The sequence below is a fragment of the Meriones unguiculatus genome, chromosome 7, assembly GCF_030254825.1.
Source record: "Meriones unguiculatus strain TT.TT164.6M chromosome 7, Bangor_MerUng_6.1, whole genome shotgun sequence".
NCBI lineage: Eukaryota > Metazoa > Chordata > Mammalia > Rodentia > Muridae > Meriones > Meriones unguiculatus.
In genome coordinates, this window is record NC_083355.1 from 15,435,473 (window position 1) to 15,447,983 (window position 12,511).

The 12,511-nt window shown below is 48.3% G+C and overlaps 1 protein-coding gene across 1 annotated transcript in view; it reads left to right on the forward strand.

Moving 5' to 3' along the window:
- Window positions 1-8,600, forward strand: part of Ern1 (endoplasmic reticulum to nucleus signaling 1) — a 96,534-nt gene extending 87,934 nt beyond the window's left edge. The window contains exons 20-22 of the mRNA XM_021634283.2: window positions 2,748-2,871; window positions 3,257-3,324; window positions 4,395-8,600. Of these exons, the coding sequence (XP_021489958.1) occupies window positions 2,748-2,871; window positions 3,257-3,324; window positions 4,395-4,607 (405 nt within the window). The 3' untranslated portion in view covers window positions 4,608-8,600. The remainder of the gene's footprint in view (window positions 1-2,747; window positions 2,872-3,256; window positions 3,325-4,394) is intronic.
- The last annotated feature ends 3,911 nt before the right edge of the window (window positions 8,601-12,511 follow it).

Here is a 12,511-nt window from a genome sequence, read left to right on the forward strand (position 1 = left end):
ACTGGAGTTACAGATGGTTGTGAGACACAGTGTGGGTGCTTGGAACCAAACCCAGGTATTCTGTGCGAGTAGGAAGTGCTCTTAACTACTGAGCCATCTCTGCAGCCCCCAACTGGGCCCTAATTGTTAAGCTTTACATGTGGGGATCCCTGATAGACACAGAAGTAGAGAAAACCCTGCAGAGAGCCCCTCTTATCCGTCCTCCAGGTTTAGCAAGTATTTATCCTGTGTTCTTCCACACCCCAGATTGCTTTTTAAAGATTTCTTCCCTATGTGTATGAGTGTTTACTACATGCCTGCATGTACAGCATGTACTTGCCCGGCACCCACAGAGCACGGAGCACCTCCTGAGAGCACGGAGTACCTCCTGAGACCTGAGCTACAGGCGGCTGCGGGCTGCCACACAGTGCTGGAAACAAAACTCAGTCCCGACGACAGCATGAGGTGCTCTTAACCACTGAGCTTTCTCTCTAGCCCCAACCCTAGATTATTTTGAAGCAAATCCCAGATACCATACAATTTCATTCCGTGTCATAAATTCAAACATCTCCTTAAGAAGTTTTTTTTCTGTTGCCCTTTACTCAGATCCCATGTTGTTTCCGAGCTAAAATTTAAGATCAGTGACTGTGAACTTCTGTAGCAACTGACAGCCCTATGGTTTTGTGATGTAACCAAATAGCTCCGTGAAGACTGTTTGTGGGTGTTAGGTGGCATGAGACGAGGAAACCAAAGTGCCTCCTCTGCTGTGAAGAGCAGTGGGGGGACAGCAGGATTCCGTCCTGGAGAGCACCCTAGCTTAGAATGGACACTCACATTGTCAGGAGTTTGACAGAGGCCTTGGCTTCAGAGATGCCCTAGAGCATATGCTCCGTGAAGGCAGGACTTTCTCGATGATTTTGATGACTGCTCTGACCCCAGCACCTAGGACACTGCCTGGCCCATTGCTAGTGCGAAGTAGTCATTCAAATGTCTTTGGGGTGAAGGGTCCAGTATCTTTTTCCAGGACAGCAATGGGTGATGTAGCGACATGATTGGTCACTGTGTGCTACACAAGTCACCTGACAAAATAGACAACAAGAATAGAACTTATATGTGAAGACCCTAACCCTACGTGAAACTGAGTTAGCGCATCCAAGTTGTCTGTGTGGCAAACACAGCTGCTTTTTGTTTTTGTCAGCTAGCTGTATGTAAAGTAGTTACTTTACCACTCTGAAATATGTCTTCACCATGCCCACTGGGACAGTCCAGTTTCTACAAAGCTTTTCTTTATTTTTTTACGCTTACTCGTGTGTGTGTGTGTGTGTGTGTGTGTGTGTGTGTGTGTGTGTGTGTAGGTCAGAGAACTCTTGTGGGAATCAGTTATCTCCTTCCATCACCTGAGTTCCAGGATAAAATTCAGATTATGAAGCTTGGTGGCTTTTCTCCAAGGCTTTTTCCCTAGAAGTTCAAGTTAGGAATTCAGCCAGTGCACTGGTCATGGTAGCTTACAAGATAGTATCACCTGTAACTTCAGCACTCCAGAGGCAGAAGCAAAGGATCATGGGTTCAAAGTAATTTTCTGCAGGTTCAAGTAGCAAGTTCAAGGCCAGCCTGGCCTACATCAAACCCTATCTCAGGGCAAAAAAAAAAAAAAAAGGAACGGCTCAGGGTTAAGAGCACTGTCTACTCTTCGAGAGGTCCTGAGTTCAATTCCCAGCAACCAAATGGTGGCTCTATATTGGGATCTGGTGCCCTCTTCTGGCATACAGGTGTACATGCAGATAGAGCATTCATTAATGTAAAATAACTAAATAAGTCATAAATAAGTCATGCATGGTGGCACACACCTGTAATCCCAGCACTAGGGGAGGCGGGGGGGGAATAAATAAATAAATCTTAATTTTTTCTTTGTCGTCATTTTTTTTTATCTTGTCTTTATCAAAGAAATACCTTCAAGGGCTCAATATTGATGTGTGGACTCATCATCCCCCGTCTCTTATCTAATCTTATTGGCAGGGGCTCTGAAAGGCTAGTACTTAGGGTACCCCCTCCTTGACCTCCTTCTTTTGTCTTATAGTACTTGAAGCATAGCAGGGCCCACAGATCTCACACCTACCGCCCAGTGCTCCTGAAAAAAGGGCTCTGAGCCATCGAGGTGGCACACGCCTGTAATCCCAGCATTCTGGGAGACAGAGACATGTGGATCTCTGTAAATTTGTAGGCAGCCAGCCTGGCCTACAAAGTGAGTCCAGGACAGCCAAAGCTATACAGAGAAACCCTGTCAACAAAAACAGAAAAGAAAAAGGGCTCTGCTTCATAGCTTTTCCAGTGCTCAGGTGAGGAGTTACGACCTGGTTAGACATTGAGATGTCCTGTTTCAGGGATATCTGAAGCACAGGAGTTTGGCTTTGCCCTTTATGTTTTTGCAACCTGGACAATGTGTCTTGTACCTGTAGCGCTGTGTAAGTGTGTTTTGTGTGAGTGTGAACTTCCAGGGGTGGATGTATGCTCCCCACACCTCTGTGACATCTCTCTTTATCATGGAGGCGATCTCTGCAAGTTTGTTCTAGTGAGTGACAGACATGTATGCTCACAGGGAAGTCAGTGGATCAGAAGCAGATGCCTGCTGCCTGCTGCTGAGGAGGCCGAAGCCTGGGCCTGCAGGGAGGTTCAGTTTGTTTACAGTTCACAGCCAGCGGCTGCTCTGTAACTTAGTGTGGACAAACTCCTAACCCTGACCCAAATCTGTTGCCTGTTTTCCATTACAGGATGTGAGTGACCGTATAGAAAAGGAGTCCTTGGACGGCCCGATAGTAAGACAGTTGGAGAGAGGAGGGAGAGCTGTGGTGAAGATGGACTGGCGAGAGAACATCACTGTCCCGCTACAGACAGGTGACCATGCTAAAGGCAGGAGGAGACATTTTATAAGCTACAGCTGTTTCTGAGAACTTGATGTAGACAAGGCAGCTAAAGCTGTTGGAGTTCTACATTCCCCTTCTTGGGTTTGAGACTTATTTGAGCATGTCTCTGTGGGCTTTGTTATAGCAGTGTACAATTTATGTCCGTCCCCTAAGAGTGATAAGTAAGTGATAATGTGCTCAAAGATGCCATTTCTGTCCTGGATAGCTTCAGATGAACCCATCTTTATTTAGGTCCAAAAAGCATCTTTTATCGTGACTGAGAATTGATATATCACTTTAGTCCAATTGCAAGACCCCAGGAATTCTCTTAAAAGTTTACTTGCTTAACCATTATATAACCCTTATTGTTTTTTTAGATCTGCGCAAATTCAGAACCTACAAAGGTGGCTCTGTCAGAGATCTCCTCCGAGCCATGAGAAATAAGGTAAAGGGCTTGTGAATTCTTCCAGGGAAGTGGTCACAGCAGATCCCGCCTCCTTCTATTTCTGTGTATACACATTTCTGTGTGTCTTTTGATCATAATGGCTCTACCTTGTAAAGGCTAGACAGCCCTAGCAGATTTGATGAGTTACTTAGTTACTGTTCTAGTCTGTGAAGAGGCACCATCACCAAGGCAACCCATAAAAGGAAGCCTATTAACTGGGGGCTTGCTTAGAGTTTCAGAGGGTGAGTTCGTGACCATTATGTCAGGGAGCAGGCAGCAGACAGGCAGACATGGTGCTGGAGCAGTAGATGAGAGCTTACACTCCGAGTCACAAGTTGGAGGTGAAGAAAGACACTGGACCTGGCATCGGCTTTTGAAACCTCAAAGCCCTCCCCCAGTAATGCCTCCTCCGACAGGGCCACATGCACCTTCTAATCCGAAATGGTCCACCAGTTGGGAACCACACTTTAAAATATATGAGCCTATGGGAAGCATTTTCATTCCCGCCTCCACACTAAGTAAAAGGCCATGTATTCTCTCAAGGAATTTTTCTCCAGAGACTGTAGAAGGCAGGGTAAAGCTCTATGGACCAATCTTCTGGAACATGTGTGCTTCATGGTCTCCTTGCTGATTTATGGTGCCCTCTGACTGCCTGGCAGCCAGCTTATAAACACTCTCTAACGGGGGCTTCTGGTTACTTTTCTATACAAGGAAAGGTCTTCAGGAACTTGGGAAGGGTCCCCTTATGTCCTCTTGGAGTCCTAGGGGTTGCTCTTGACCTTGCTGTCACTAAAAAGCCTTCACAAAGGGCAGACCCAGTCACAGAGGGAGCCTCCAAGCCTGTTGGGACAAATACTACACACAATTCCAAGCTGCCAGTCACGTGGTGAAGCTAAAGCTGCTCTTTCTAGGCTGAGTCTTACCTGTCTAGAGCTCTACTTCTGAAGGAAGAAAGCGACAGGACGGCTGGGGTGTGTTGTCAGTACATGAATGTCTCAGCCTTTTGTTCCAGAGAGGCCCTCAGCATTGTCTTCCAGCTGCTAAAGCTCTGTCTGTCTGCTCATTCGCAGAAGCACCACTACCGAGAGCTCCCTGAGGAGGTTCAGGAGACCCTGGGCTCCATCCCCGATGACTTCGTGAGGTACTTCACCTCACGTTTCCCCCAGCTCCTCTCACACACCTACCGAGCCATGGAGCTGTGCAGGCATGAGAGACTCTTCCAGACCTACTACTTGCACGAGTCCACAGAACCCCAACCTCCAGCGACTCCAGATGCCCTCTGAGCTAGGGCAGCCCCTCTGGTCTGGTGGGCCCAACAGTGACCATGGGCCTGATCTCTGCAGTCATGGTTTGTTGCCTCTGGGATTAGGAGGAAGACTAAGCTTCTCACATCAAGTGCCTTGAGCTGCTTATCTGCAGCCAGAAGAGGATAACACTGATCCTAGGAAGCTGGAGAAGTGGCCCCTCATGACCACAGAGACCTGGGGAGATGTGGCCCTGAAGCCTCGTAGTCAGGGATGTCTGCGAAGGTGGGCCTGTCCCAGAGGCTGCAAAAGGAGCAACATCAGCCTTTTCACTGGATGAGCTCGCTTCCCTTTCACTGGATGAACTCACTTCCACTTACATTTCTTTCTAAAATTCCTGTGGGGTGGCAGTTTGGGGGCCTTTCAGTGAGGGGGTGGAGGAATCCTGTTTTGTCTACATGCTAGAAGCAGCCTGGCTGGGGTGCACCAAGTGCAGCCTCTGCTGGAAATGGATTGAGAGATGTGGGGTGCTAAGGAAGAGGACATTCAGAGGCGTTTTCATGGGGATAGGAGGCACCTCCAAGTTAGTGGTAGCCTGTGATGCTTCGTGCAGCAAGCTATAAGCGTGGGGCGTGGAGACTAGTTAGCAGCGCCCGTGGGCAGCTGAGGTATGTCCATGAGTCTAGACAATGAAGAGGACACTCAGTTCTGGATGCAGTGCTGGCCCAGCAAAAGTGGTCCCTAAGGGGTTGAGTCCTGGCCATGTGGCCAGAGATGAAGAGTTCCCTGGCCACCAAGCAGGCAGTTAAGGCCAGACAGGGACAGAGACAGGTCTTAAGGGCCAGAGAGGAGGAACTAGAGGGAACTCCCCAGTCACTGGAGAGGCTCAGAACCAGAAGGTAAGTGGTAGGCCCATCTACCCCAGGGGCTAGCAGACTATCATAGACTGTGAGTCAAAGCCCTGGGGTAGACAGCCAAGGGCAGGGCCACCACAGGTTTTTTAGGCCAGCTTTTGTGTTTCTCTGGGCAAATTTTAATGAGTATATTTTGATCATATTGCAGAAAGCTACGTTTGCATAAGTAAGTTAAGTGTAACTTGACACTTGTGAAGAAGAAATGCAAGATATAATATCTTCTGTTCTGTGTGGTACCAAAAATCACCATTCTCTCAAGAATGTAGAACATTCTCTAATGCTGAAGAGTAAGACGTTTTAGCGACACTATGTATTAATGTCAAAGTAATTACATCAGTATCATTTTTCTTTAAAATTTTAACTTTAATTCCAGTCAGAATCTACTGTCTTCTCCCTCCAAAGAGCTTAGAGGTTAGAATGAAGTTAGGGTCTGTGTGGGAGGGGTCTGTGTAGAATCACTGGAACCAGTGGGTGGTCTCTGGTGTGTGGCTGAGGCTCCATTCTGTTCTATGCTTAGAGTGGCCTTGGCAGCTTTATGAACCGCACTGACCAGAGTCACTGCCCCGGCATTCCCTGAGAGGTCTGCTGGGTGTGCTGGTACCAGGGTCGCTTACTCAAGCTTCCTCTGCTGCTGTAGATTTTTTATTTCCTTACTTCCGTAGTGGCCAAAGTGGGCTCTTAAGATCTTAAAATCCTACATCTTTGAACCTCATGGGTGATGTGTGTAGACCTTGGAACCCCAGCCCCTCGGTTAGCTTCCTGCTCGTCTCTTAGCATAGCACTTTGTTAATGGGCCCAAGAGAGAACAGCCCTTGATCAGTGTGAGGAGGTGGAAGCCATGTGGTCTGACGCTTGCCTCAGGGACTGCTGTTTGCCTTGTTCCTCTTGGCCGAGTTTCCCTTTGGAAAGGGCTGAAGTCTTCTCTGAAGGCCCAGCTTGGTGTTACCTCCAAGTTTGCCTGGAGTCCGCTTTTCAAATGTCCTTGCCTCTTATCAGGTCAGTTTCTAGCCAGTCAAATTTCCAAAAGTCCTCTGCTCATCATGCTTATCTGAAAACTTTCTGTAGAGCTGGCGGGATGGTTAGACACAGATGAATACAGGAAAGACTTCTGCCTTTTGAAGCCTCATGAGAGTCAGCAGCTCATAAGTGTCAGGACAGAAAGAAAACTCAAGTGGGTAGGAAGGGTATATATTTGGGGTTTGCCCCGCTTGTGCCTTAAAACTGTCCCGTCTCAGAACCAATCAGCTCTGCTCAGCTCTCTTACTGTCTGTTCTCTAGGGACCCAGACAGTTATCAGCTCTCCAAGTATGTAGTGAAAATACTGGGCATCTGAGGTGCTCGGCAAGAGACACTGTCTATCTTCAGGCCAGGGCAGCTCTGTGGAGTTGCACATCCTCAGAGGCTGCTAGGATCCCTGGAAGACTGCCCAGCTGTCTACAAGTACAGCATCTTCACTTCAGTATGGGACTGAGCTGTGTCTGGAGTGCTATCTTTGTTTAAACCGTGTCTTGTGTTGGACTTTCAGCTTAGGAAGTGTGCCGTTTCACGAGGCACCAAAGCACTTGCACTTTGGGCACAGAGGTGTCACTTGATAATCAGGTAGACCATCTAGAGAATGAAGGTGAACCCCTGGGTGCGGAGGTGTTCCCTGACCCTGATACAGCAGTAGTGTAGGCCCTTCCCACGGCGCATCACAGAGAAGGTAGAGGTCTGACGTCTGACGTCAGCAGGCGTAGCCAAATGCTTTCCACCAAATTGAAGATAAGCAGGGCACTCTCCTTGGCGCCCACTGACTTTGTGGAGGTTTTGTGTGCTTGTGACTCAGTTAGCTGCAGCAGTTCCTTTTCCCAAAGTGAAAGGCTAATCAGTTGGCTGCTGCCGTGACCTCCTACAGAGCCACCTCTGGCTGCAGGCTCTCCTGCGCTGGCTACTTGTCATTTGCAGAGCTTTGGTCCTGTGTGCCTTCCTGCAGCTCCCTCTCTTCAGCTGTGCCAGGATTCTTCTATCTCTTCCTGGGTCCGCTCCTTGTTCATTGTCTTCATTGTCTTGGTCCAGAGGTGCAGGGAGAGCCAGAAGAGCAAGCAGCAGCTTTCCTGGAAGGAGACTCTTGAAGTTCTCTGGTAGCCCTGCTCTGTGTTTGGTTTGGTTTTCCGGCAGTTCTAGCCTTGCCCATCCCCCACGTCTGGAAGCCATGGTGTTGGCTGCCTGGGGCTTGGCATCAGCTTCTCCTGAAGGTTATCCTCCAACTGGGGTCTGACCTCTTTTAAGCCAAAGTGCCTGCTCGCTTTCTCCCCATTCTTGATTTTCATGGTGGAACTAGTGATTTTCTGTGTGGAGTTCTGGTTGCTTCTGACACTAGGTCTTTTCTGTTACTAGAAAGCCACAGAGGCACATCTCTGAGCCTCCCTCTGCAGTAGCCTTAGCCATGCTGCTTGCCAGGGCCCTGTGGCCTCATCTCTCCTGTCCCCCATGTGTTTGGTGGGTATAGTATTCTTTCCCAGTTTTCCCTAAAACTGTGACGGGGGAGTCCCCACTCACCTAAGCATTACTAGTCAGCTGTGTGGCATCCCCACATGAAGACTTGTGTAGTTCTTTTCGCAATGACCTATTTATTGAATCTATTTATATTTATTTAATTTTTACTCGAATATCCGGTTAAAATTGCACTTGCTTAAAGCACATCAGATATGTTTTGAACAATACCCCTGACCATTTTAAAACTGGAAAAGGAAGTTACACTGTTTCCTGCCACCTTATGATAGCCTTGTCTTTAAATGGTGAATAATTTGGTCTGGGTAAATGTTAATTTTTAGATGATTTTTTAAAAATCTTGTGCCATGTGTCTTCTCTATGGACAGTTAATTGTTTAATTAATATGTGCTGATTGTATGATTCACTCCTCTTTGTGGAAACTAAAATATTCTTTTTAGCTTTATATTTTATAAACTGCCAGACTGTACAACTTTTATGTGTATTTTTAAAGCTCATGCTATGAGGGTCATTATCTAAGTTAAATGGCCTATTTTTTTTACCTCCTGTACAGTTTTATAATTCTGATCATTGATGAAGGCGACTTATGCTGAGCCAACCACAAATAAAGGTAGCTTTAGATTTGGGAGTTGCTTTGCCTCTTAAAGACTAGAGTGTTGCTCAGTGCAAGGAGCTGGGCCCGCCATCTTGAGGGCCGCAGCGTCTGCATGGCCTGAACAGCTGGCCAAGCGTGTGAGAAGATGGCTCACTGGCATCTACCACTGTGTCCAGACTTAGAACATCCCCTTTGGGGGCTCTTTTGGAAAAGACCACCTTGAAATATTACAGAAAAAAATGTTTTCAAGTATTATTTAACTGAATTTCTGGAAGATGGCCCATAGGGACCAACCTACCACAGAGTGGGAATTAGGCTCCCAGTCAGAGCCTGGGGTTTGTATATGGTGAGTATAATTCTAGACCAAGACACCTGGGAAGAAAGAAGGACTTGTGATTAACTGCACTAAAAAAGCACAGGGAAGAGGGACAGGCCCACCTGGAGTATGTCAGCAGCTCACAAGACAGCCGTGCCCCCAGGGAGGTGTGCTGATGCAGCCGACAGTCAGTTTAGTCTGCACAGATGCTTCCCCATCCCATCTTGTCTGGAGACGTTATGGAGGCTCCCAGTGCTCTTCCCCCACGACAAGGGCTGTTCACAAAGTACAGACCCCAGAGTCCCACTGGCCCCACAGCAGCTCATCAGGCACTGTGTGGATGCCTCAGAAGCCCAGGAGGGTCCTGAGACTGTGGTCTTATCTTGCCTCTGAAGTATGAAATCTTGAACTCAGCCGACATCCCCAAGAGACAGAAACCAACCTCTTCCATGATCCATAAAAGCCTTTTGAAATTGGTTCCCAGAATAACACTACTGGGACACCTCAGTAGACAGCAGAGCCTTAAAGAGGTAAGGCTAGAGGTGGTGGTGATACAAGGAGGTGGGGAGTTAGGTTGTTGGGCATGTTTTTTCTGTTGGCCTCAGGGTGGCTAGACAGGCTGCTGACAAAGGGGATGGGAGGGAGACCAGGTCTGTGCCCCAGAACTCCCTGATCTCATTAAAGTCACTCTGCCCCTACCTCCAGGAAATGCCTTCCCGCACTCCACTTCCGTCTCAGAGTAATAGGCATGAGTATCTAGGTGTGGTGGCACACGCCTGTAAATCCCAGCACGCCGAGAGGCGGAGACATGGTCTACAGAGCGAGTCCAGGACAACCAAGGCTACACAGAGAAACCCTGTCTCCAAAACAACAAAACAGGCATGAGACGTCTAGGAGGAGCAAAGGAGGCTTTGAAAGCCAGTGTCCAGTCCTGTCTCCCTCTGTAGTGGGAGATCACAGTCCTTAGCCTCCCAAGGTGGGAGATTCTTCCGACACAGGAAGAGGGGCACTGCCAGGCACAGTAAAGTATATAATATATAATCTGCTGCCATTTAACCTGGTACTATTTGATGGTTAAAAAACAAAACAAAACAAAAAACTGTAAACCACAGCCGCCTTTGACCTCTTCCTAAGGAAACACTACAGTCTTTCTTCTGGTCTCCAGTTGAACAAATACACGTTAAAGAAGGGAGGGTCTGGTCACGGTCATACTCACCTTTAATACCAGCATGACAGAGGCAGGCCAGTCTCTGTGAGTTTGAAGGCCAACCTAATCTACAAAGCCAGTTTCAGGCCAGCCAGGGCTATGTAGTAAGGTCTTGTATCAAAAATAAATAAATAAATAAATAAAAGGCTGAAGAGGATTACCAGGAGCTCAAGTCCAGCCTTGTCCTCATAGGCACCACCTTCTCTCTGTCAGCTCTTGAGCTTTGGATGTTTATGGCTATTACTCTCCTTAAAGTTAGTCCGTCAGGGGACTAGAGAGACAGCATAGTGGTTAGATGCTCTTCCAGAGGATCCCAGTTCAGCTCTCAGCACCCACGTGGGGTGTCTCACCTGTAGCTCCACTCACTGTAGCTCCAGTCCCAGAGGACCCAGCCCCGGCCCCTGGCCTCTGTAAGCACCTGTCCTCATGTGCGTATACAAATAATTAAAACCAGAACTACCTGGCGGCCAACACCTGTAACCCGAGCCCTTGGGAGACTGGGCAGGATTGCCACAAGGTCTAGACAGCCAGACTGGGCTATGGGCCTACAGGCTACCGATCTCGGGGGGCTAGCGTTACAATTGTGAGCCGGTAAGTGCTGGATTGAACCCGGTTCCTCTGGAAGAACGAGCCAGCGTTCCTAACTGCTGAGCCATCTTTCCCCCCCGGGGATCTGGCTTTCTAAACCCAGCTTCTTCAGTCCATGCACTTTCTCAGGGACCCACCTGTGTCCAAATCTACCTTTGAGCACAGAGGAACGCTTGGTGCGGCCACCCTGCCCAGCCAGAGCTGTAACTCTCATGCCTTTTAGAGTAGGCGGCAGGAGGCTTCCTCTCTCCACCACCAGATGGCACTCGTGTTCTGTCCAGCCCCATTCCTCCGCAGTGGCTTGATCAGCATGGCCACTAGGATGCCCAGCCTGGACGCTGACTGGACTCCACATTCTGCGGTGGGACCCCCTGAAATGAAGCTGGGGTCCAGACCAAAGAAGACCAAGAGACCTAGCTTTCTTGTTTTCCTAACACTTTTTTATGTAGTTTCATTTAGTTTGTTTTTAGGTATATGGGTGTTTTTGCCTGCACGCCACATATCCGCAGTGCCAAGGAAGGTGTGGGGTCCCGCGGGACTGGTGTCACGGTTGTGGGCCAGTGAGTGGTGGGTTGAACCCGGGTCCTCTGGAAAAAAACAGCCAGTGCTCTTAACCGCTGAGCCATCTTTTCCCCCCAGGGATCTGGGCTTTCTAAACCCAGCTTCTTAGTTAGCGATAGTTTCCTAAGTAACCCACAGCCACAAGCTCTTCCTAGTAAGAATTAATGTTGACCAGCGCACATGCTACCCTTTCTCTTGTAGAGCAGGGGTGGTCCTGGAGGTGGGCACTCCGTGAACCCTGCAGTAGTGGAAGTGCCACTATGTCCTTCCACAACTGACAAGGACACAGAGAAGCGCGTGTCCAGACACCGGTTGTAGCAACCAAACCTCATTGTGTGCCTATTACTTACAAGCTCTTGATGGATGTTTTACAAGTTAATTTTCTGTGTAAACCCATGATTCCAAACTGACCCACAGCCTCTCATTTGCGGTCCGGGCAGTGACTCTTAGTCCACCAGGAAGTGCTGGCCTTCTCTGCCCTCGTCAACACCTTGCTTCGCTTTCGGCTTGTGGTTAGTTGGCTGTTGCTGACACTGACAGCCCTTCCTCATTCTGCTAAAACAATATGTAGACCTCTCCCTCACCTCTCTGCCCCCGTGGGAGAAAGGGGGTCAACTCAGAATTAGAACAGTTAACAATGTGCCCGTGCTAAGCCAGTAAAGGCATAGACATCCCCATTGCCCTACAATGTGGAGTAGGAGTGTGACGTCACAGTACTGAATATGTCCTGTCCCACGTCAAAAGGACCGTAGGACTTTGCTTAGTGGCTTGCCGTGTGACTGCCTCCTTCATCAGGTTTCCACCATCGCTACACACCACCCTTGCTAGAAGCTCCACCACCACCTAGGACCTGAAACTTCTAAAACTGAACTAAATATTTCTCCTTTCTAAGACTGATTACTGGGGCTGGAGAGAAGGCTCACTGGTTAAGAGCATTAGCTGCTCTTCTAGAGGACCAGTGCTCAATTCCCACCACCCACAGGCGGCTAACAACTACCTGTAACTCCGTGTCCAGGGGCTCTGATGCCCTCTTCTAGCCTCCATGGATGCCAGGTATGCGTGCTGTACCCAGACCTATACACATAAAATAATTTTTACAAGTTGATTATACCTAAGGTGTTGACAATGATAATAAAAAGCATACAATAGGACGCTGACGGTTAGAGAGGTCCACTCCAATTTATGTCCACAATACATGTGCTAAAACGATGGTCACGTGAGTCCCCAGTGTGGCAGGATATTTTTAAAAAACTATTTTGAGGCCAGGCATTG